Genomic DNA, 26,580 nt, shown 5'->3' on the forward strand with positions numbered 1-26,580 from the left:
GTCCCAATTTCTCCAATCTTTCCTCATAAATAAAGTGTCTCATCCCTGGAACCATTAGAACCACAGAACCATAGAAATGTTACAGCAATGAAGGAAGCCATTTAGCCCATCTTGTCCATGTCAGCCTGAGGACACCCAGGTGCTCTTTCTAATCCCACCTTCCTGCACCCGGCCCATAGCCCTGCAGCTTGCAGCACTTAAGGTGCAGATCCAGGTACTTTTTAAGAGAGTTTAGAGTTTCTGCCTCTACCCCACCTTGGGCAGTGAATTCCAGACACCCACTACCCACTTCATAAAAAAGTCCTTCCTCATGTCCCCCCTACACCTTCTGCCACTTATCTTGAACCTATGTCCCCCGGTTCTAGAATTCTCCACCAAGGGAAACAATTTTATCCTGTCCACTCTATCTATTCCCCTCATAATTTTGTACACTTCAATCAAGTCACCTCTCAGCCTCCTTTGTTCTAAGGAAAATAACCCCAACCTATCCAATCTCTCCTCATGGCAACATTCCTGTTAACCTCCTCTGCACTCTCTCCAGAGCTATTACATCCTTCCTGTAATGTGATGAACAGATCTGCACACAATACTCCAGTTGTGGCATCACCAGTGTTTTATACAATTCCAACATTATATCCTTACTTTTATATTCTATACCTCTGCCAATGAAGGAAAGCATTCCATATGCCTTCTTTACAACCTTGTCTACTTGAACTGCTGCCTTCAGGGACCTGTGTACTTGTACGCCAAGATCTCTCAATTCATCTACCCCTCTTAGTATATTCCCATTTATTGTGTAATCCCTGTAACTGTTTGACCTCCCTAAATGTATGACTTAAATGTTAAAATCCATCTGCCACTTTACCGCCCACTCCATCAACCCTTCTATATCATTTTGGAGATTATGGCTATCCTCTACACTATCCACCACTCGGCCAATCTTTGTGTGCAAATTTCCCAATCGTGTACCCCACATTCATGTCCAAATCGTTAATATATAACACAGACAGCAAGGGTCCCAACACCGAGCCCTGTGGAACACTACTTGAGACAACTTTCCATTCACAGGGGCATCCATCGACCATTACCCTTTGTTTCCTGTTACAAAGCCAACCTTATATCCAGTTTGCCACATTACCCTGAATCCCATGGGCTTTTACTTTCCTGACCAATCTGCCATGTGGGACCTTGTCAAATGCCTTTCTAAAATTCAACGTCCTCTGCACTACCTTCATCAACCCTCCTTGTCACTTCCTCAAAGAATTCAATCAAATTTGTGAGGCAAGACCTTCCTTTAACAAATCCATGCTGACCATCCCTGACTAGTCCATGCCTTTCCACATGACAGTTGATCCTATCTCTCAGGATTGATCCTACTAATTTGCTCACCATCGATATAAGACTAACTGGCCTATAATTGTTTGGTATTTCCTTTAATCCCTTTTTAAACAATGGAACTACGTTTGCATTTCTCCAGTCCTCCGGTACCTCCCCTGTATCTAGTGAAGATTGGAAAATCATCCTCAGAGTATCTGCTATCTCCTCCCTGAATTCCTTCAGCAGCCTCGCAAACAATCCATCTGGCCCTGGTGACTTATCAACTTCCAAGGATTTCAACCCTTCGAGTACTTCCTCTCTCTTTATGACCATCCTGTCCAATATATCACAGGGTTCCATTCTTGTAAACCTCTTTTGCACTCTCTCCAATGTGTTCACATCCTTCCTATAGTGTGGCACCCAGAACTGTACACAATATTCCAGCTGAGGCCTAACCAGTGGGCGGAATTTGCTGAACCCACTGGCAGCGGGTGTGATAGGTGGCGTGCGCGGAAAATATGGTGGGATCCACTTCACGACGGCATTAAGACAGGTCACAGTCTTCCACTCAGCCCGCCAAGGCAGGCCATGTTTCCCACCATCAGTAGGCAGGGAGCTAACTGTAATACATTAGCATATAATTAAGAGGCCATCCCGCCAGGCTCTTGGAACCCCACCGTATCATCCGTCCAGGTCGGTGGGAAAGCACACTGACGTGTTTCACAACAGCACGCAGGCGATGTGCGCCTGGTGGCCTTCACTTTGGGGAATCTGAGGTGAGTGAGCAGCGGCATTCTCCACAGCTTGCCTGTTGTTTATGGGCCTCAGGGGTGCAAGGGGGCGGGGGAAGCTGATGCCTGGCCCCACAGGTGACTGCTGAGGGGTGGGGGGTGTCTGGGGCAAGTGCTGGCCAGCCTTGGAGCCAACTACTAAGGTAGCCGGCAGGGGAGGGGGTCAAGTGCTGCCTTGGCTCTGCATGCCATGCAATTGAGGTAGGCGGCAGGGCAAGCAAGGGAAATGGCTAAGCATTAGGGACACCTGACCATGCCTCTGCAACTAAGACAGATCAAGCGCAGCCACAGTGATATGACTGGGGTCAGGCTCCTAGCCTGCTCGTCCATGCAAGCATCTGACATTGAGCCTCTTGAATCACTGTTGTTCAGGTATGACAAGGAAGCTTGCCTCTAAGTCCTGTTTCATAGGTCCTCTTAGGAGCTGCATCTTTTTGCTGGTACCAGTGAGAGGATGTACTCTCCATGTCTGCTGGTTCTCTTTCTCCTGATTTCCCCTCTTTTAGACTTCTTTCCACTGTTGCTCTGGTGTGCAGCTACAGGTCTGTGAGCAGTAGGCTGCTGCTTGTATTGTTTTTGGACATCTTAATCCTCATCCAAGGTCCATTCTAAAGCAGTATAAGCAGCACCCCTCCTGATGTCACAGTGAAAAACTCCAAAGTGTAGAAAGTTATACAAAATAACCCCTCAGTAAAATCAGCATGAATAACTCATTTCCACAAACAGGAAAGAAATTACCAGTGTTTGGCATGTTTGCTGGAGATTGCTTCAACCCCTCACAAATAATATTATGAATTTGCCTTAGATTCACTGGCGAGTTTTCAGGAAGCCTGGGAACCCGTGGACCTGATATTAAAGTGAAAACTGTGTAAATGTTGCTCTAACTGAGAGAATGCCACTTGGAAATTGACAACCCACCTCCCTCAAAGGGTTATGCATGGTATCCTAATGCACTGGAGTCAGATGTGGAAGTCATGAAGGCTGGAGCAGAATTCCCAATACATTGTCAATTCCTCAGGTTGGATTTTCATGTTGAAACTGGGAATTAGGAGGCAGAACTAATCCTGATGTTGCAATCCCACCTCCATCTCAAGAATGCCAGCAGAAGGAGGCAAGCCGAGTCCAGAACGGGCAGGTTATGAGGCCTTCCACGTTCCCTAAAAGCTTCATGGTGGTGCTTCCAAGGCAATCAGCAGCTCATTGATATTCAGTTGAACTTTAAGTCCACTTTAAATACTGCCTAACCCTACACCCTCATTTCACTCCCTCACCCTCACCCCCTCACCTCCTCATTCCTCCCTCACCCCATTCAGCCTACCACTCTCACCCATTTATCCCCTTTATCACCTTCTCACTCTCACACTCTAATTCCCTCAGTCTGCCACCCTCAACCTCAACTCACCCATGTCCACTTTATGGACAGAACTTATAAGTCCCATTATAACAGTTGGAAGCCATTGAATATCCCATAGAACTCCAGAGTAAATAAACAGATTCTTCAAAGCAACTATACAAACAATGTGTAGCACCTGAAAAAATGATTAGGCAGTTGTATTGCAGCCAAGAGCTCATAAAACTCCCTGAGTAAACAAACAGACTTCAGAACTGTTTCAGTGCCACTTCATGCTCTTGTCTGGACCTGAAAAAATTTATCAATTTTGCTTCTAATTTCCACCCCTCCATCACTTTCACATGGTCCATCTCCAACACTCCCCTTCCCTTCCTTGACCTCTCTGTCTCAATTTCAGATGATTAATTGTCCACCAATATTCATTACAAGCCTACCGACTCCCACACCTATCTCGGCTACAGCTCCTGACACCCTGCTTCCTGGAAGGACTCCATCCCATTCTCTCAGTTCCTTTGCCTCTGTTGCATCTGTTCTGATGATGTCACTTTCCAAAACAGTGCTTCTGACATGTCTTCCTTCTTCCTTAATTGAGGTTTCCCACCCATGGTGGTTGACAGGGTCCTCAACCATGTCTGGTCCATCTCCCGCGCCTCCACCCCCACACCTTCCTCTCCCCCCTAGAACCATAATAGGGTCCCCCTTGTCCTCACTTTTCACCCCACCAGCTTCTTCATTCAAAGGATCATCCTCGGCCATTTCTGCCAACTCCAGCATGATGCCACCACAAAACACATCTTCCCTTCACTCCTCCTCTCAGCATTCCATAAGGTTCATTCTCTCTGGGACACCCTGAACCACTCCTCCATCATCCCCAACACCTCAACCTCCTCCCACGGCACCTTCCCATGCAATCGCCGAAGGTGCAACACCTGCCCCTTTACTTCCCCCCTCCTCATCATCCAAGGGCCCAAACACTCCTTTTAAGTGAAGCAGCACTTCACTTTCACTTCCCTCAATTTAGTCTACTGCATTCGTTGCTCCCAATGCGGTCTCCTCTACATTGGAGAGACCAAACACAGACTGGGTGACCGCTTTGCAGAACACCTTCAGTCTGTCCACAAGCATAACCCAGACCTTCCTGTCGCTTGACATTTTAACACCCCATTCTGCTTTCATGCCCACATGTCCGTACTTGGCTTGCTGCAATGTTCCAGTGAAGCTCAACGTAAACTGGAGAAACAGCACCTTATCTTCTGATTAGGCACTTTTACAGCCTTCCAGACTTAACATTGAGTTTAACAACTTCAGACCCTGAACTCTCACCTCCATCCTCACCCCTTTTGGATCCTTTTTTACCAATATTCATTTTTATTTAAAAATTTTAATTTTTATTCATTTTTTTCCACTTATTTTCATTATTATTATTTTGTAAAATTTATTTCCATTTTTATTCATTGTTTTATCCCCAGCTTTTACCCTATTTTTAATTTTTTCCCCCACCACCCTACCCCACCCCCACTAGGGCCATCTGTCACTTGCTCATGTTGTTCTTTCCAGAGTGCTTACCCTGGTCTGGCCATTATCACATTCTGCTTTCTACTCTTAATGTCACCATTAACACCTCCTTTAGCCAGTACCACCACCATTAACACCCTTTTTACCTTCCGTTTATGACACCTTTTGCAATCCCTCCTTTGCGTCCACCTATCCAGCCTTCTATCCAGCTTCACCTGTTCCACCCCCCTCAAACAGTATATATTTCACCAGATTTCTACTTCCCTTTAGCTTTGGAGAAGAGTCATATGGACTCGAAATGCTAACTCTGTCTTTCTCTCCACAGATACTGTCAGACCCAACAGCATTTTTTGTGTTTGTGTTTTTGCAATACTTGATAGTTTGCAGGGTGAGAGAAGTAACAATGTGGCAATCACATTTAGGTATAGTTACAGCTTCCACACATAGCACTGTTATAACTTTCCTTACTGAACATGGACACAGCTTATGCAGCATTTAATGATGAACTGTAAAAGAAACAAAACCATTTCACTTACCTTTTAAGCTCTTTCCGCCTCCAAACCATGACCTCCATGCAGCTGGTGTAAAACCCGACAGTCGATAAAGTTCGGTTGCCTCCATGAAAATTATAAACCTGACCTGCGGTGGGCTCTTAATAAGCCCATGACACTGTCAGTTTAATCCTTCATAGCAGCGGGCAGATTCGGGGGTCTGCTCCCTCCTCTGCCCTCATGAAAGTGGCTGAAGACAGGAAGGGAGAGGGACATCCAGCACCCCACTCGGCGGTCTTTTTTTCTGTCCCACCTCCATTTGATCCTGGTCGGGACTATAAAATCCTGGCCCCTTCTGTCTGAACCTGCTACCCACACCCAAATCCACACTCACTTCCACGTTAAAATTCTTCCAAAAGTGTTGGATCTTAATGAGGATGCATAAAGCAGGAGGAATTCCATAATAATTTCAGTACATTTGTTAAAATTCTTGATCTTCTTAATATTATCTTTTACCTTCTCCACTATCTGAATTTTATTAAAACATTTAATCAGAATTACAGTATTTACTCAAAATAGGTCAAACAAACAATGGAAGGATGCAAAAGCAGAAACCTGAGGTCACAAATGGTGTTTCTCCACTCCCAGCAGAGATCCTCATAAAACACGTGTGTGTCAGAGATAGGACAACAACATTGCGGCCTCAGTTCAAGCCTTTTGCTAATTTTTAGCAAGACTCTGCATCAAAATAGTTTGATACTAACACCTTCGACGTTTAAGGTGCGAGTCCTGAGTGTAATCTCGCTGCTGTTCAAGTTCACGAATGGTCCGACGAAGGGCTGCAATCTCTCGGTTTTTTTCTTCTTGTAAATGCTGTAGCTTCTGTCACAAAGAGAAACAAACTGACAATCTACCTGTTGATCATTTCAACTTTCCCACAACAACCATTAAGAGATTCTTGATTGATAAGGGAGTTAAAGGGTCCAGAGGGTGGATAGGTAGGTAGAGTTGAGGCAACAATCAGATCAGCCATGATTTTATCAAATGGTGGAGCAGGCTCGAGAGGCCGAATGGCCTACCCCTGCTCCTAATTCATATGTTCGTATGTACATAAACATTAATGGATAAGCATCTATAGAGGATTGGTTAATAGACAGGGAGAAAAGATGGGGATAAATGGGGCATTTTTAAGTTGTCAGGTTGTGACTAGTAGAATGTCACAAGGATCAGTGCTGGGGCTTAGATATTTACAATCTATATTAATGGCAAAGACAAAGAGAATAAAGTAATATATCTAGGTTTGCTGATGATACAAGGCTCGGTGGAAATGCAAACTGTGAGGAGGACACCAAGAGGCTGCAAAGAGATAGGGACAGCTTAAGTGAGTGGGCAACAAGGTGACAGATGGAGTATTCATTTTGTGTTAAGGTATTCATTTCGGTCATTTAGAATAGAAAAGCAGAATATTTTTTAAAAGGCCCGAACCTTGTAAATGTTGATGTTCAAAGAGACTCAGATGTACTTGTGCAAGGAACACAAAAAGTTAGCATGCAGGTACAGCAAGCAATTAGAAAAGCAAATGGCATGTCGGTCTTTATTGCAAGGGGATTGAAGTACCGGAATAAAGAAGTCTTGCGACAGTTGCACGAGGCTTTAGTGAGACCACACCTGGAATACTGTGTGCAGTTTTGGTCTCCATATTAAGGAAGGGTACACTTGCATTGGAGGCAGTACAGCAAAGGTTCACGAGATTGGCCCCTGGGATTAGAGGGTTGTCCTATGATGACAAGTTGAATAAATTAGGTCTCTGGAGTTTAGAAGAATGAGTTTCATAGGAACATAGGACTTAGGAGCAGGAGGCCATTCAGCCCTTTAAGCCTGCTCCACTAGTCAGTAAGGACATGGCTGATCTGGTTCTGGTCTCAACACCCCTTTCCTATCTGCCCCCCATAACCCTTGTCTCCCTTGTCTATCAAAAATTAGTCTAATTCTGCCTTGAATAATTCAATGACCCAACTTCCATTGCTTTCAGGGGAAGATAATTCCACATACTAACAACCCTCTGAGAGAAAGAAAGTCGTCCTCAACTCTATCTTTAATGGTAGATCTCTTATTCTTAAACTGTGTCCCCTAGTTCTTGTCTCTCCCACAAGTGGAAACATCCTCCTGGTATTGACCCTTAAAGTCCCCTGAGAATCTTATGTGGTTCAATTAGAACACCTCCCATATTTCTAAACTCGAATGGGCATAGGCCCAATCTGTTTAACCTTTCTTCATAAGATAACGCCCTCATCCCAAGAATGAGTCATGTGAACCTGCTCTAAGTTTCTAACGCAATTATGGCCAGGATTTTGGTGTGTGTCCCCACAGCGGATGCCCAAATCCCTCTGCACCACCAAGTTCTGCAATCTATCTCCAATTGAATAATGCTTTTCTATTCTTCTAGCCAAAGCAGACAAATTCACATTTTCCCACATTATACTCCATCTGCCAAATTTTTGCCTACTCACTTAACCTGTCTACGTCTCTTTGCTGACTCTCTACCTCCTTTTGACAACCTACTTTCCTACCTATCTTGGGTCATCAGCAAATTTACTTACCATACATTCGATCCCTTTCTCCAAATCATTGATGTAGATCGTAAATAATTGTGGCCCCAGCACGGATCCCTATGGCACTCCATTTGTTACATTCCTGTTAGCTAACCAATCCTTAATCCATGCTAATATGCTACCCCCTACAGAGGGCAATCTTTGATGTAACAAGAAATCTTTGATGTGGCACTTTATCAAATGCCTTCTGAAAATCCAAATACACCAAGGTTCCCCTTGCTTCCCCAAAAAACTCTAATAAATGAGCTAAACATGATTTCTCTTCCTCAAAGGCATGTTAACTCTGCCTTATTAAATTATGATTTGCTAAGAATTCTGCTATAACCTCCTTTATTATGGATTCTAGCAATTTCCCTATGACAAATGTTAGGCTAATTGGCCTATAGTTTTCTATTTTTTGCCTCCCTCCTTTCTGGTATAAAGATGTTACATTTGCTATTTTCCAATTCACGGGGACCCTTCCTGAATCTAAGGAATTTTGGAAGTTTATAACCAATGCATACATTATCTCTGCAGCCACTCCATTTAAGACCAAAGGGTTCAGGCCATCTGGTCCTGGAGATTTGTCAGCCTTTAGGTCAAATAGTTTTTCCAGTACCTTTTCCTTAGTGATGGTGATTCTTTTAAATTCCGCCCTCCCTTTCATCTCTTGATTTGAGTATCCTTGGGAAGTTTTCTTAAGTCTTCTACAGCGAAGACAGACACAAATACCTGTTCAAACCTCTACTATTTCCTTGTTTTCTATTATCAATTCCCCAGGCTCTCTCTCCAGAGGACCAACACTAGTACTTTCATCATCTGTTTTTATATTTCTAGCTAGTTTCTTCTCATACTTTTCTTTCCCCCTCTTTATTATTTTTTAGTTATTTTTTGCTGGTTCTTAAAATTTGAAAATTTTCTGACCAACCACAAATCTTTGCAGATTGGTACAAATTTTGTTTCAATTGGATACTTTCCCTAACTTCCTTATTAAGCCTTGGTTGACGCATCCTTCTCAAATAATTTTCTTTCTCACTGGGTTAAATCTTTGCTGAGAGTCGTTAAATATCTTCTTAAAAGTCTGCCACTATATCTCGGCGGTCCTACCTTTTAATTTAGTTTCTCAATTTACTTTAGCTTTCATAAACTTTTCATTACCTTTATCCAGGTTTAAAACAGGTCCACACTTCTCCCCTTCAAACTAAACATGAAATTCTATCATGTTATCGCTGTCACCTAGAGGCTTCCTTACTATGAGGTTATTTATTAAGCCTGCCTCATTGCTCATTACCAGATCCAGAATAGCCTGCTCCCTGATAGGATTTAAAATGTACTGCTCGAAGGAATTGTCCCAGATACACTTTACGAGCTCATTTTCCAGGCTACCTTTGCCAATCTGATTCACCCAATCTACATGTAGATTCAATCACCCATAATTATTACCTTTATCACATGCCCCATTTATTTCTTCTTGTATACCCTGTCCTACAGTGTAACTATTGTCAGGAGCCTATAATCTATTATCAAAAGTGACCTCTTACCTTTACTGTTTCTTATCTCTACCCAAACTAATCTGACTGAGTGTTTTTCTGAGCTAAGGTCATCTCTCGCCACTGTACTAATGACATCCTTAATTAACAGAGCTACCCCACCACCTTTTCCTAGCTTCCTATCTTTTCAAAATGTCAGATATCTTTCAATATTCAGGTCCCAGCCTTGCTAACCCTGCAACCAGATGTCTGTAATAACTATCAGATCATACATATTTATTTCTGTCTGTGCTAATAATTCAACCATTTTGCTATGAATGTTGTGCACATTCAGATAAGAAAGTGTGTACTCTCTATCCCTTCCTGCTACACTGCGTTGCAAAACTCAAAACACAGTGACCAATATTAGATGTGATTCCATGATTGGACATTTGCTAAATAATCTTCAGTGTGCTAATAATTATGCTGTCAACCAATTTAAGATTGTCAGCTGGGCTTGCAGTGTGGTGCATTTGCCCGTACTGGAAGCTACATATATTAATACGCAGGGCCATGTTCTTTGCAGACAGAAAGAACATGCACACACATTGCACCTGCTTCAGCTAAACAAAATAAATTACAAACATTCACTGGTTCATTCCCCAGGGAAATGTCTTGGCCAATCAGAGTCAAGCTGCCGAGTTTACATTTCAAACAATGCTTGGCAGTTAACCATCAGTCACCATCAGCTGGTGCCATCTCTATAGCAACACCTCTACCAATCAGAGTTCACTCACCAACCAATTGGCATTCCCTTCTCATATAGTATAAATTGTTGTTTCCCCTGACATTGGCATTTTCTTGGGAATTGTCCTGATGAGTGCAAGATGTGAAGCTTTGAGAAAAATGCCTCTTTTTTAAGCAATCCTGCAGTATGTGGGAAGTCATAGATGCACCATGTGTCCTAGATGAACATATCTGTAGGAAGTGTCAGAGGCTGTAGAAGCTTGAGCTCTGGGTTACAGAAATCAAGCGGCAGTTGGAGTCACTGTTGTGCATCAGCGAGGCAGAAAATTACGTGGATAGCATGTTTAGGGATGTGGTCACACAGCAGGTTAGGAGCATGCAGGCATAGAGGGAATGGGTGACCGAGGAAATGGGTGACTGCCATCCAGTCTTAGAGAACCAGGCAGTTGGAGTAAGAGCCTCCTGAGTCTATCTTGCTTGATAAGCGGTTTTCCATTTTTTTTATACTGGTGTGGGCAGTGGTTCCTCATTGGAATGCAGCCACAGCCAAGTCTGTGGCACCACAGTTGGTTTAGCTGCACAGGAGGAAAGGAAAAAGAGTGGGAGAGCAATAGTAATATGAGATTCCATAGTCAGGGGATCAGGCAGGTGTTTCTGTGACAGTAAATGTAACTCCAGGATGGTATGTTGCCTCCCTGGTGCCAGGGTCAAGGCTGTCACAGAGCAGCTCCTTCTGGGTGAGGGTGGACAGCCATAGATCATGTTCCACATCGGTACTAATGACATAGGTAGGAAGAGGGATGAGGTCCTGAAAGCTGATTTTAGGGAATTAGGAAGAAAATTAAAAAGCAGGACCTCAAGGGAAGTAATCTCAGAATTACTCCCAGTGCGAAATGCTAGCGAGCATAGCAATAGGAGGATTGAGCTACTGAATATGTGGCTAGATAATTGGTATAGAAGGAAGGGCATCAGATTTCTCAGGCATTGGGACTGGTTTTTGGGACAGGTGGAACTTATGGATTACACCTCAACAGGACTGGGTCTAATATCCTCACAGGGAGATATGTTCATGCAGTTGCGGAGGTTTTGCACTGATAGTCAGGGATGGGATCAGGACGTTAGTAAGGGAGGATCTCAGCTCGGAAGAACATAACGTGGAATCTTTTTGGGTGGAGCTAAGAAACAGCAAAGGGCAGCAAACATTGGTAGGAGTTGTTTGTAGCCCACCAAACAGTAGTGGTAGTGTGGGCTATAGTATTTATCAGGAGATTAGAGAAGCAGTAGCTTACGTAATACAGTAATCATGGGTGACTTCAATCTGCATATAGACTGGTAAGCCTAATGAGTACTAATGCTGTGGAACACGAGTATCTTGAGTGTGTTAGGGATCGTTTTCTACAGCAGGATGTTGACGAACCTACTAGAGAACAGGCTATTTTAGATCTAGTATTATGTAGCGAAAAAGAGCTAATTAATAATCTAATTATAAAAGCACCTTTAGGGATGAGTGGTCATAATATGATAGAATTTTACATTCTGTTTGAAAGTGAGGTAATTCAATCTGAAGCCAGGGTATCAAATTTGAACAAACAAAACTATGAAGGTATGAGGGGCAAATTGGCTGAGGTGGATTGGGAAAATACATTAAAAGGTATGACAGTACATAGGCAATGGACAGTCTTTAAAGAATTATTACATAGTTTACAGCATCTATACATTCCTTCAAGGCACAAAACCCAAAAAGGAAAGTCAGTCAACATTGGCTAACAAAGGAAGTTAAGTATTGCATAAGATTAAAAGAAAAGGCATATAAAGTTGCCAGAAATAGCAGAGTAAACTTAAGGATTGGGAGAATTTCAGAATACAACAAAGGAGGACCAAGAAACTGATAAAAAAAAAAGGAAGAATAGAATATGAATGCAAACTAGCAAAAAACATAAAAACAAACTGTAAAATCTTCTATAGGGAGATAAAAAGTAAGTGTTTGGCTAAGACAAACGTGGGTCAATTAAAGGCAGAGTTAGGAGAATTTATAATGGGGAATAGAGAAATGGCAGAGAAACTAAATGATTTCTTTGTGTCTGTCTCCACTGAGGAAGATGCAAGAAATATCCCAGAATTAGAGTTCCAACGGATTAGGGAGAATGAGGAGTTGAAGGAAATTTGTACTAATAAGAAGGTTGTGTTGGAGAAATTCATGGGACTGAGGGTTGCTAAGTCCCTGGGACCTGATATTCTACATTCTAGAGTGCTGAAAGAAGTAACTATGGAGATAGTGGATGCATTGGTGATCATCTTCCAAAATCCTGTAATTTCCGAATAGTTCCTGCAGATTGGAAGGTAGCAAATGTCACTCCACTATTTAAGAAGGGAGGGAGAGAGAAAACAGGGAACTACAGACCTGTTAGCTTTACATCAGCAGCAGAGAAAATGCTATAATCTATTATAAAGGATGTCGTTAATAGACACTTGGATAATAATGATCTGATATGGCAGTCAACATGGATTTATGAAAGGGAAATCATGTTTGATGAACCTGTTGGATTGTTTTGAAGATGTTACTAACAGAATTGATAAAGGGGAAGAAGTATACTTGGATTTTCAGGAGGCTTTTGATAACATCCCCCACACGAGGTTGGTTAGCAAAGTTAAAGCTCATGGGATAGGACATAATATACTGGTATGGATTAAGGATTGACTAACAGGCAGAAAACAGAGAGTAGGAATAAATGGGCCATTCCCACAGTGGCAGGCTGTGACCAGGGGGAGTACCATAGGGATCAGTACTTGAGCCCCATCTGTTCACAATATATATCAATGATTTGGATGTGCAAGGGGAGAAACCTAGGACAGACAGTCAGCAGCACCTAGAGGATATAGTCTACCTAGAGATCTAGCACCTAGTCTATACTCAAGTAGGATAAGGGTAAAATAAAGCCAAGGGTCCATATTCTATTTAGTTAAGATATGTCTGGGGAGTTCAATCCCGTGATTTGCACATCCTGCGCTATATGGGAAATCCTAGATGCTTGTGGAGTTCTGGATGACAGTGACCAGAATTTTTACCTCATTGGGTGGGCATGCACCCCACCTGAACGAGTGTAAAATATCATGCAATGATGTCGGGTGAGCGACCAGGCATCATCACACACTCGCGTGATATTTCATGGGCACACATGGGTGGGAGTCAGCAGTGCACCCGCTAACAATTATCAGGTCTATTAAAGTCATTAAACTCCAAATTAATTGTAATTTTTTACTGCCTGTCCAACCTTAAGGTTGACGGGCAGGTGAAAAGGCCAAACGGCCTTTGGATATTTCAGGAAATCTCATCCACGGATGGGATGAGGCTTCCAACAGCAATATAAGTAAATCAAAAATATTAACTTTTCATTAATAACATGCCCCTGCTCATGAAAGTCACATGAGGGGACATGTTTTGTAACATTTTTAAAATCTTTATTTTTATTTCTTAAGATCTCCATTTTTTTAAATTCATTCACGAGATGTGGGCCAGCATTTATTGCCCATCCCTAATATCCCTTGAGAAGATGATGTCAAGCTGCCTTCTTGAACCACTAGAGTCCATGTGGTGTAGATACACCCACACTGCTGTTGGGGAGGGAGTTTCAGGATTTTGACTCAGCGCCAGTGCTGGAATGGCGATACATTTCCAAATCAGGATGATGAGTGACTTGAAGGGGAACTTCCAGGTGGTTGTGTTCCCATCTATCTGCTGCTCTTGCCCTTTTAGATGGTAGTGGTCATAGATTTGGAAGATGCTGTGAAGGAGCCTTGGTGAATTCCTGCAGTGCATCTTGTCGATGGTGCAAATGTGTGTCAGTGGTGGAGGGAGTGAATGTTTGTGGATGTGGTGCCAAACAAGTGGGCTGCTTTGTCCTGGGCGGTGTCAAGCTTCTTGAATGTTGTGGGAGCTGCACTCATCCAGGCAAGTGGGGAGTATTCCATCACACTCCTGACTTGTGCCTTGTAGATTGTGGGAGTCAGGAGGTGAGTTACTAACCGCAGGATTCCTAGCCTCTGACCTACTCTTGTAGTCACATTATTTATATGGCCAGTTCAGTTTCTGGTTAATGGTAACACCCAGGATGTTGATGGTGGGGGTTTCAGTGATGGTAATGCCATTGAACATCAAGGGGCAATGGTTGGATTCTCTCTTGTTGGAGATGGTCTTTGCCTGACACTTGCGAGGCATGAATGTGACTTTCGACTTGTCAGCCTAAGCCTGAATATTGTCCAAGTCTTGCTGCATTTGGACATGGACTGCTTCAGTATCTGAGGAGTTGCGAATGGTGCTGAATATCGTGTAATCATAAGCAAACATTCCCAATTCTGACCTTATGATGGAAGAAAGGTCATTGATGAAGCAGCTGAAGATGGGTGGGCAAAGGACAACACCCTGAGGAACTCCTGTGGCAATATCCTGGAGTTGAGATGATTGACCTCCAACAACCACAACCATCTTCCTTTGCGCTAGGTATTTCTCCAAACAGCAGAGAGTTTTCCCTCTGATTTCCATTGACTCCAGTTTTGCTAGGGCTCCTTGATGCCACACCTGGTCAAATTCAGCCTTGATGTCAAGGGAAGTCACTCTCACCTCACCTCGGAAGTTCAGCTCTTTTGTCCATGTTTGAACCAAGGCTGTAATGAGGTCAGGAGCTGAGTGGCCCTGGTGGAACCCAAACTTGGTGTCACTGAGCAGGTTATTGCTAAGCAAGTGCCGCTTAATAGCACTGTTGATGACCCCTTCCATTACTTTACTCATGATCGTGAGTAGACTGATGGGGCAGTAATTGGCCGGGTTGGATTTGTCCTGCTTTTTGTGTACGGGACATACCTGGGCAATTTTCCACATAGCCGGGTAGATGCCAGTGTTGTAGCTGTACTGGAACAGCTTGGCGAGGGGCGCAACAAGTTCTGGAGCAGAAATCTTCAGTACTATTGCTGGAATGTTGTCAGGGCCCATAGACTTTGCAGTATCCAGTGCCTTCAGCCATTTCTTGATATCATGTGGAGTGAACCGAATTGGCTGAAGACTGGCATCTGTGATGCTGGGGACCTCAAGAGGAGGCTGAGATGGATCATCCACTCAGCATTTCTGGCTGAAGATTGTTGCCAATGCTTCAGCCTTATTTTTTGCACTTATGTGCTGGACTTTTCCATCTTCGTGGATGGGGATATTTGTGGAGCCTCTTCCTCAGTGAGTTGTTTAATTGTCCACCACCATTCATGTCTGGATACAGCAGGACTGCTGAGCTTAGGTCTGATTCAGTGTTTGTGGGATCATTTAGCCCTGTCTCACACTTGCTGCTTATGCTGTCTGGCATGCAAATAGTCCCGTGTTAGAGCTTCACCAGGTTGACACCTCATTTTTAGGTTTGCCTGATGCTGCTCCTGGCATGCCCTCCTGCTCTCTTCATTGAACCAAGGTTGGTCCCTTGGCTTGACGGCAATGGTAGATTGGGGCATATGCCAGGCCAGGCCATGAGGTTACAGATTGTGTTCGAGTACAACTCTGTTGCTGATGATGGCCCACAGCACCTCACAGATGCCCAGTTTTCGCACGATGGTAGTGCCGCACAACACGATGGAGGGTATCCTCAATGTGATTTCTTCTGCACAATGACTGTATGGTGGTCACTCCTACCGAAACTGTCACTGACAGATGCATCTGTGTCAGGCAGGTTGGTGAGGATGAAGTCAAGTATGTTTTTCCCTCCTGTTGGTTCCTCACTACCTGTCCTAGACTCAGTCTAGCAGATATGTCCTTTAGGACTCAGCAAGCTTGAGCAGTAGTGGTGCTACCAAGCCATTCTTGGTGATGGACATTGAAGTCCCCGACCCAGAGTATATTCTGCACCCTCAGTGCTTCCTCCAAATGGTGTTCAACATGGAGGAAGCACTGATTCATCAGCTGAGGGAGGGTGGTACGTGGTAATCAGCAGAAAGTTTCCTTGCCCATGTTTGAACCGATGCCATGAGACTTCATGGGGTCCAGGGTAGATGTTGAGGATTCCCAGGGCAACTCCCTCCCGACTGTATACCATGGTGCCACCACCTCTACTGTGCCTGTCCTGCCTGTGGGACAGGACATATCCAGGGATGGTGGTGTCTGGGACATTATCTGTAAGGTATGATTTTGTGAGGATGACTATGTCAGGCTGTTGATTGACTAGTCTGTGAGACAGCTCTCCCAATTTTGGCACTAGCCCCCAGATGTTAGTGAGGAGGAATTGCAGGGTCGACAGAGCTGAGATTGCCGTTGTCATTTCCGGTGCCACGGTCGATGCCGGGTGATCCGTCCTGTTTCATTCCTTTTTAATGGCTTTGTAGCAGTTTATTACAACTGAGTGGCTTGCTAGGCCATTTCAGAGGGCATTTAACAGTCTATAACATTGCTGTAGGTCTGGAGTCACATGTAGGCCAGACCAGGTAAGGATGACAGATTTTCTTTCCTAAAATACATAAGTGAACCAGATGGGTTTTTACAACAATCAATAATGATTTCGTGGTCATCATCAGACTTTTTAATTTCAGATTTTTTTATTGAATTCAAATTCCATCTGCCGTGGAGGGATTGAAACCCATGTCCCCATGGGTCTCTGGATTAGTAGTGTAGTGACAATGCTGCTACACCATCGCCTCCCTCAGGTCTGTGCCTCATTTCCTGCACACACCTGCACATGCATGAAGTTCCCAGCTCGCCCTCCTCCCCCCCTCACCCCGGCAGCACTGAACACTGCAGCATGTGTTTCCACGCTGAGCGGGCCTGAATTGGACCAACGTGAAATCGTGGTCCGGCCCTGATCGTGGTTGGCTTCCTGACCACTTGAGCCCACCCGATGAGGGCAAAATCCTGGCCCATGTGTGCAGGAGGTGCCTCTGACTGGAGCAACTCAAGGTCCAGGCTTTGGAGCTTGAGCAGCGGCTGGGGACACAACAGTACATTCACAAGACTGAGGTTCGTGGATAGCACGTTTCAACAAGTGCAAGCAGAGAGGGAATGGGTGACCGCTAGACACAAGATGGGGACCTTGCAGGTAGTGAGGGAATCCCCCGAGGGAGAGAGCTCGCAAACTGATTTTCGGCCTTGGAAAACGATGAGAGTGATGGTTCCTCTGTGGAGTCCAACCAGAACCAAGGCCATGCTTAGGGACGGAGGAAGAAGGGTGGAAGGGCAATAGTAGTAGGGGTTCGTTAGTGGAGGGGAGTAGACAGGTGCTTCTGCAGCCGTAGACATGACTCCAGGATGGTATGATGCCTCCTGGGTGCCAGGGTCAAGGATGTCACGGAGCGGCTGCAGGGCATTCTGAAGGTGAACAACCAGAGGTCATGGTCCATGCTGGGACCAATGACAGAGGAAGAAAGATAAATGAGGTCCTTCCAGCAGACTTTCGGGAGTTAGGTAGGAAATTGAAAATCAGGACTTCAAAGGTAATAATCTCCAGATTACTCCCAGTGTCACGCAGTAGTGAGTATAGGAACAGAAGGATAGAGCAGATGAATGTGTGGCTGGAGAGATGGTGCAGGAGGGAGGGCTTTAGATTCCTGGGGCATTGGGACTGTTTCTGGGGGAGGTGGGACCTGTACAAGTTGGATGGGTTACATCTAAACAGCAATGGGACCAGCATCCTCACAGGGAGGTTTGTTAATGCTGTTGGGATGGATTTAAACTAAATTGGCAGGGGGATGGGATCTTGAAAAGTAGTTCAGAGGGGGGAGAAGCTGAGATGGAATTAAAAGTTAAAACACTAGTGAGTGAGTCTGGAAGGCAGAGGAAACACAGGCTAGATAACAAAGAAGTGAGTTTAACAAGGCTAAATGGAATATATTTTAATGCAAGGAGCCTGAGGAATAAGACAGATGAACTGAGGGCACACCTAGGCACGTGAGAGTATGATATCACAGCTATGACCGAGACTTGGCTAAAAGAAAGGCAGGATTGGCAGTTCAACATTCCTGGTTATAGGGTATTCAGACAAAATAGAGACAGGGATAGAAGAGGAGGGAGGGGGTCACAATATTGATCAAGGAATCAATTATAGCAGCGAGGAGGGATGATATCTTGGAAGGATCATCGAATAAGTCCATATGGGTAAAAATAAAAAAAGCACAAAAGGGGCAAACACGCTGTTGGGTGTGTGCTCTAGGCCCCCAAATAGTCAGAGAGAGATAGAGGATCAAATATATAATCAAATTTCAAGAATAATAAGGCAGAAATGGTAGGGAGTTTTAACTGCCCAAATACAAACTGGGATAGCTTTAGTGTGCAAGGTAGGGAGAGAACAAAATTCTTAAGTTGCACCCAGAAGAACTTTTTCAGCCAGTATGTAGAAAGCCCAACAAGGAAGGGGGCAGTTCTGGACCTAATATTTGGAAAGGTGGAAGGCGTATCAGGAGGGGAGCATTTTGAAGATATTGACCATAACTTAGTTAGATTTAGGAAATGGAAAAGGAGAAGGTTGGGCCAGGAATAAAAGTTCTAAACTGGAAAAAGGCTAATTTTACTAAGATGAGATACGATTTGGCCCAAGTGGACTGGGAGCAGCTATTTGCAGATAAAACTCTGTCACAGCAGTGAGAGGTATTCAAGGAGGAAATAGCAAGAGTACAGGGCAAGTATGTTCCCATAAAGACAAAGGGTGGGACCAAGTCTGGAGCACCTTGGATGTCAAGAGGTATAAAGGTTAGGATTAAGAAAAAAAGAGAAACTCATGGCAGATACTGAGGGCTCAATACGGCAGAGTCCCTAGAGGAGAATAAAAAGTGCAGGGGGGAGTTTGAAAAGGAAATTAGGAAAGCTAAGAGAGTGCATGAGAAAGATTGGCAGGTAGAGTAAAGGAAAACCCAAAGGGGTTTTTTAAATATATAAGGAGCAAGAGAATAACTAGGGAAAGAGTAGAGCCAATTAGGGACCATAGAGGTAATCTTTGCATGAACCCAGAAGATGTGGGTACAGTCCTCAATAAATACTTTGCACCGGTCTTCACAATGGAAAAGGATGAAGCAGATATAGACATTAGGGTGGGGGCTGTTAAATATTAGAGGAAATTAACATAGAGAGAGAGGAAATACTAGTGGGTTTAGAGGCCTTAAAAGTGGATAAATCTGCAGGCCCAGATGAGATGTATCCCTGGCGGTTGAGGGAGGCAAGGGAAGAGATGTCAGGGCCCTGGCAGTAAGTTTCAAATCCTCTCTGCATTGCAAGATACCAGATGACTAGAAAACTATTAATGTCTGGTTATCAAAAAAGAGAGAAAGAGAGAGATCAGGAAATTACAAGCCAGTCAGTCTAATCTCGGTGGTGGAGAAGTTACCAGAAAGAATCCTGAGGGACAGGATAGATGGAAATGTCCATGCCTGCTGGCAGCGGGTGTCATAAGTGGCGTGCACGGACAATATGGCACAATCAGTTTCACGGTGATGGGAAAGCAGGTCGCGATCTTCTGCTCAGCCCGCCAACGGCGGGCTATGTTTCCTGCTAACAGTTATTGGGGAGCTCATTGTAATACATCAGCATATCATTAAGAGGCCATCCCACCAGGGTCGTGAACCACCGCTGGATCGTCAGTCCACATCAACGGGAAAGCATGTCAACGTGTTTCACAATGGCACACAGGCAATGTGCACTTGGTGGTGTTCACTTTGGGAGTCCTGAGGTGAGTGAACAGCGTCATTTTCCTCGGCTTGCCAGGGTGGGGGGGCCTTGGTGAAGTGCCATCCTGCCTCAGAGGTGACTGTTTTGGTGGGGGAGTTGCGGGGGGGGGGGGGAGGGGGGCAGTGGTTGGTGTCTGGGGGCACCTGCTGCCCAGCCTCAGAGGCGCCTGTTGTTGTTGTCAGGGGGTAGAGGGTGCGACTGTTGCCCAGCCTCAGAGGCGATTGAGGCCCTCGCACTAGCTAGATGAGACAGACGCATTCCAAAGGCCCTCATAGCTGCTAGATTTGTGCAGAGTGATGACCGCATGCAGTGAGGTGACCCCATTGATCCTCACATTGCATTTGTGAACATTTGACTCCAGTCTGGCTTATGGCAGCACAAATACCCTCTGTGAGAATGCTCCTGTCATGGAGATGAAGTGGAGAGCCTAATAGTCACTTGATTGCAGGAGGATGATGATGACATGCAATGAGGATACTCTGTTAATCTTCACATAGCCTCTGAGAATTTATGATTCCTGTCTGGCCGAGGGCAGCTTGCTTGCACTCCATCACCAGGGTCATATCATAGAGGCGCAGCCAAGAAACTTTTGAAGCGTCTGGTGCCTTGTCTGCCTTCAGCACCTGAGCCCTTCGGGAGCTGGAGCACATCATCAGTGATCGCAGATGCTGAAGAGACGGGGGCCAGTCTTAACTTAAAGGTGCTGAGAGCACACAGAGAGAATGAGAGAACTCTGTGACGCCTGCCCACTACATTCTGGCAGCAATGACAAGCACCGCTGAGGTGCAGGCATCAGTAATGTGTCCAGGGAGTGTGAGGCTGGACCATCACTGTGGTCTGAAGGCTGCACAGAACACTGGGAAAAGGCCCTGGACTGAGACACCTGCCTTTATCTTGTGCAGAAAGGTTTCACATCTGAGTGACAAGAACACTGCTCATCAGAACAAGGAGCCATAGGCAGGGAGTCATTCTTGAGAGTTTATTGACAATAGTGAACAATATGTTCAAATGGTTAACATCTGTGCACAGACTGTGCAACTAATTCTCCTTAACTTTCCTAACCCTGCCTCTCCGTCTTGGTGCTCCCCAGACATCCACAGCAGAGGTGGAGGCAGCCTGCTGACTGCAACGTCCTGTCTGTGATGACTTTGGTGGGTATCCTCTGGAGGACCGAGACTTGGAGGGCCCCGGCCTGCTTTTGGGGTCTTGCTGTGTGGCAGTGGCACCCTCCTCGGCCTGTGAAACTGGAGCTGCTGAGGTCACAGGAAGAGGGGATTCGGATAGGCTGGTCACTCCAAGAGACATTTGGGTGGATGGGCCTGGAGAATGTACCTGCTGATCCTCCTCCCTATGGGTGCTCAAGGGCCCCTGGCTGACTCCTTCAGGGGAGGGGGTAAGACCGTAAGAGGGACGAGCAGAAATAGGCTATTCGGCCCATCAAGTCTACTCTGCCATTAAATGAGATCATGGCTGATCTGATAATTCTCAACTGCACTTTCCTGCCTTTTCCCATAGCCCATGATTCCTTTACAGATTAATCATCTGTCTATTTCAATCCTGAATATACTTAATGACCCACCCTCTACAGCCCTCCTATATAAAGAATTCCATATATTCATCACCCTCTGAAAAACAGAATTCCTCCTCATTTCTCTCTTAAGTAGGTGACCCCTTACTCTGTGATTATGCCCTCTGGTCATAGACTCTCCCAGAAGGGGAAACAGCCACTCAGCATCCACCTTGTCAAGCCCTCTAAGAATCTTGTAAGTTTCAATAAGGTCGCCTCTCATTCTTCTAAACTCCAGTGAGTACAGGCCCAATCTACTCAACCTCTCCTCATAAGCAAATCCTTCCATCCCTGGAATCAACCTAGTGAAGCTTCTCTGGGCTGCCTCCAATGCCAGTATATCTTTCCTTAGATAAGGGTAGCTGGAGTGAGACCGAACTGCCCCATACCCCTATCGCACACACACTGTTGTAGGTCAACTATGGCGTCAGCAACGGAGTTGAGCAGATGCGGCAATGCAGAGCGACGTCCTGGACCAAGGTCTCCTTGGCCGCCATCCTATCAGTGTTGATCTCAGTGCGTTGGCATGCCAGTGCTATCACCTCAGCCTGAAGGCGGACAGACTCCTCCATCGTGCTGAAGATGCAGAAAATTTGGATTTATTTCAAAGTGCTAGCCAGGACCAGCAGCTAGGGCACCAAAGCATACACAAACAGTCGCAGCCTTACATGAAAGCTATAAACTTGTACAATGGGCTCAGCTGTAAATTTGTGATTAGGAAATGGGGGACACATGGACAGGGACACAGGATAACTCAATCAAGAAATGGGGAAGGCCTTTTCACACTGTCTGATAGACATCTTCAAAAAGGACAATGCCCAGTCTCTGCACTGCAATTACTGTACAGGAACACAATTATCAACCCACCAGGGGGTCATTGTGCTGTTGCCTTTGTCTAATGAATACCATTAAGTTGTAACTGATAGTAAAAGATGTATAAACTCTGCTCATTTCAACCTTGGTGGAGAAGTGCCTGGATGACCCAGCATTTGCTCCCCGCATGCGTATTAAAGGAACCACTTGAATATTGCATCTGGATACCAAGTGTTGAAATTTTGTACCAGAGTATTCCTCAGACCTTTCAGTGCCTTGCAATCTGAGGAGTGCAGCAGACATGTGCAGCAGACATCCCTTCCTGGTGCTCCCGAGTTGCCTTTGCAGTTCCAGCAACTGTGATGTGACCGAGACCAGAGACTCCTCATCTGACTCAGACTCAGCAAATTTCTGGCCTCCAGCAGTCCTCCAAATGCCAGGGACCTGGGATGTCCCTGCCACTGCCTGCTGTGGATAAAACAGTGTGATGTGCTCTCCAGATTGTGTTCCCGTGTCTATTCTAAAGCTAGGTGACACCAAGGTGTGTATCTTTGCGCTGGTGGAGGGTGTGGTTGAGCGCTGTGACGAAACTTCAAGGAGGGTGCCTTCAGATTCCCCTTCAGGGGTTTCTTCAGGGCTTGATTGGAGGTCCTAGGTCATGGACTCTGTCAGCTGTTTGGCAGATGTGCCTGTGAAAACAAGGAGAGATAATGAGTGCATGGCAATGGCCTGTGAAAGAGGACACATCAATCACAGAATGGTTGTCTGATGGATTTTGCACTACTGGAACCTCACTTGGTAGAGCAGCGCCGACCTCACCATCAGTACAGGACTGGTCCGATTCTTGCCTGCCAGCTGGATGGCTCTATTTTCAAAGTCTGTGAGGATCTTGATTTCAGGCATTCCTCACCGGTCTGCAACATCGCTTTCTTGTTGCATGCCAGTTTGTCTTGCATGGATAGAGATGGAGAAAGTGGATGCAGGACGCCTGCCAGGCCAGATGATAAATGTGCCTGGCCTGTGTGGGTGTTGAGTGATCCCAAGGACAGGATGAGGACAATGATGGTGTGTGTGAGAGAGTGAATGGTGATGTCCCTTCAACTGGCAGTGAGTGAGGGCCCTGTGGGTGTGTGCTGGGTTTGTGAGTGTGTGAGTTGAGAGTGTGAGAAGAATAACTTACCCTGGCGGAATGGAGGAGATCATTCATCCTCTTGCAGCACTGGGTTGCTGTCCTCTTCTGAAGGGCATTGGCACTGACCACAGCTGCCACTACCTCACAAGCCAGATTGGCCATGTTGCTGTCCAACCTGCAGCCAGAGCAGGGGTACAGAACATCCCGGAGGGCCTCCACATCATCCAGCAATCACTTGAGGAATCTGCCATTAAACTGGGGGGGGCTGCGTCTTTTTTTCTTTACTGGTCATGTCTCCCAGGCAGCAGCTGTAAGCTGGTGGCAATGAGCGGTGTGCTGGTAGCTGCCTTTTAAACGTGGCAGTCGGAATGATGCAACAGCGGAGTGATGGCAGGTGGTGAATAAGAGCCCACCCACCATAAAAACGGTGTGTTTCCCAGGAATGCATAAATAATGAAGCAAGTTTGGACAACACGACGTGAAAACCTGCCATCGCGGCCGGCTGGTAAAACGTCTTTTTACCCACCTGCTACCGCGCTTAGTGCAAACCTAGGAAAATTACACACAATGTATCTGCACTTGGAGAGCCACGGATTAATCAGAGATAGTCAGCATGGATTTGTTAAGTGAAGCCTTTGTGTTTGACAAATTTGATCGAATTTTTTGAGCAAGTAACCAGGACTGTTGTTGAGGGTAATGCATTTGATGTGGTCTACATGGACTTTAGCAAGGCTTTTGATAAGGTCCCTCGTGGCAGACTGGGCAAGAAAGAAAAGCCCATGGGATCCAAGGCAAAGTGGATCCAAAATTGGCTGAGAGGCAGGAATCAGATGGTGATGTTAGATGGATATTTCTGTGACTGGAAGTCTGTTTCTAGTGGGGTTCCACAGGGCTCAGTGCTGGGGCCCTTGCTGTTTATGCATCAATGGTTTGGACTTAAATATAGGGGGTATGATCAAGAAGTTCGTGGATGGCATGAAAATTGGTAGGGTGGTGTATAGTGAGGAGGATAGCCGTAAACTGCAGGAGGATATCAATGGACTGGTCAGGTGGGCAAAGCAGTGGCAAATGGAATTCAACCCAGAAAAGTGTGAGGTAATGCATTTGGGAAGGGAGAGGGCTAACAAGACAAGGGGCTATGAATGGTAGGACCCTGGAAAGTACTGAAGACCTTGGTGTGTATATCCACAGATCCCTGAAGGTAGCAAAGCAGATAGATAAGGTGATTAAGAAGGCATTTAGGATACTTGCCTTTATTAGTCAAGGCATAGAATACAAGAGCAGGGAAGTTATGCTGGAACTGTATAAAACATCGGTTAGGCCACAAATGGAGTACTGTGTGCAGTTCTGGTCACCACATTATAGGAAGGATGTGATTGCACTGGAGCGGGTGCAGAGGAGATTTACCAGGACGCTGCCTGGGCTGGAGGGTCTGAGCTATGAGAAAAGATTGGATAGGCTGGGGTTGTTTCGCCTGGAGCAATGAAGGTTGAGAGGGGATCCGATAGAGGTGTATAACATTATGAGGGGCATAGATAGGGTGGATAGGAAGGCACTTTTTATATTAGTAGAGGGGTCAATAACCAGGGGGCATAGATTTAATGTAAGAGCTGGAAGGCCAAGAGGGGAGTTGAGGAGAAATCTTTTCATCCAGAGGATGATGGGAGTCTGGAAATCACTGCCTGAAAGGGTGGTTGAGCCAGAAACTCTCATAACATTTTAAAAATATTTAGATATTATTTGTGTGCCATAGCCTCCAAAGCTATGGGTCAAGTGCTAGAAAATGGGATTAGTGTAGTCAGATCTTTGTTGAGTGGCGTGGACAGAATGGGCTGAATGACCTCCTTCTGTGCTATAAATGTCTATGAGTCTAAATGTAATATTTCAAAGTTTGTGGATGACACAAAGCTAGGTGGGAATGTGTGTTGTGAGGAAGAAGCAAAGCAGCTGCAAGAGGATTTGGACAAACTTAGTGAGTGTGCAAGAACATGGCAGATGGAATATAATGTGGAAAAATGTGAGGTTATCCATTTTGGTGGGAGGAACAGACGCGCAGAGTATTTCTTGAATGGTAAGAGATTAGAAAGTGTAGATGTACAAAGGGACCTGGGTGTCCTTGTCAATAGGTCACTGAAAGCTAACATGCAGGTGCAGCAGGCAATTAGGAAGGCTAATGGTATGTTGGTCTTTATCACAAGAGGATTTGAGTACAAGAGTAACTAAGTCTTGCTTCAATTGTATAGAAGCTTGGTTAGAGCTCACCTGGAGTACTGTGTGCAGTTTTGATCCCCTTACCTATTATTGCCATGGAGGGCATGCAATGAAGGTTCACCAGGCTTTCTCTAGAGTTTCGAAGAATGAGAGATGATCTCATTGAAACCTGCAAAATACTTAAAGGAATATACAGGGTAGATGCAAATAAGATGTTCCCCCTGGTTGGGTAGTCTAGAACCAGAGAATACAATTTCAAAATAAGGGGGAAGCCACTTAGGACCAAGACCAGAAGAATTTTTATTTTTTAATCAGAGGGTTGAGAATTTTTGGAATTCTCTACCCCAGAGGGCTATGAAAGCTCAGTCATTGAGTATGTTTAAAGCAGAGATTGACAGATTTCTAATTGCTAATGACATAAAGGGATATGGGGATAGTGTGGGAAAAAGGCATTGAAGTGGATGATCAGTCATGATCATATGTATGGCAGAGCAGGCTTGATGGGCTGAATGATCTACTCCTGCTCCTATATTGCTAGATTTAATGGCACAGTTCCTTAGGGTGTGCAGGAACAGAGGGACCAAGGGGTGAATGCGGCAGGATAGATTGAGAGAGTGGTTAGCAAAGCAAATGAGACTTTGGGCTTAATTGCACATAAAGGCATTGTGTACACAAGCATGGCAGTTTTGCTGGAGATTCATAAAGCTCTGGTTAGGTTTCAATTAGCATATTGCATTCAATTCTGATCATTGCACTTTAGGAAGAATGTGAGAGTCCTTGAGAAGGTGCAGAGGAGATTTACCAGAATGGTTCCAGGGATGGGAAATTTTAGCTACAAGGTTAGGTTGGAAAAGCTGGTGTTGTTCTCCTTGGAGCAAAGGAAATTGAGGGATGATGTGATAGAGG

The 26,580-nt window shown here is 45.1% G+C and overlaps 1 protein-coding gene across 1 annotated transcript in view; it reads right to left on the minus strand.

Moving 5' to 3' along the window:
• The window catches only part of LOC121276826 (coiled-coil domain-containing protein 152-like), a 150,786-nt gene that overhangs the window by 3,913 nt on the left and 120,293 nt on the right, over positions 1 to 26,580 (minus strand). The window contains exon 10 of the mRNA XM_041185369.1: positions 6,232 to 6,347. Within this exon, the coding sequence (XP_041041303.1) occupies positions 6,232 to 6,347 (116 nt within the window). The remainder of the gene's footprint in view (positions 1 to 6,231; positions 6,348 to 26,580) is intronic.

Source organism: Carcharodon carcharias, chromosome 4 (genome assembly GCF_017639515.1).
Source record: "Carcharodon carcharias isolate sCarCar2 chromosome 4, sCarCar2.pri, whole genome shotgun sequence".
NCBI classification, from domain to species: domain Eukaryota; kingdom Metazoa; phylum Chordata; class Chondrichthyes; order Lamniformes; family Lamnidae; genus Carcharodon; species Carcharodon carcharias.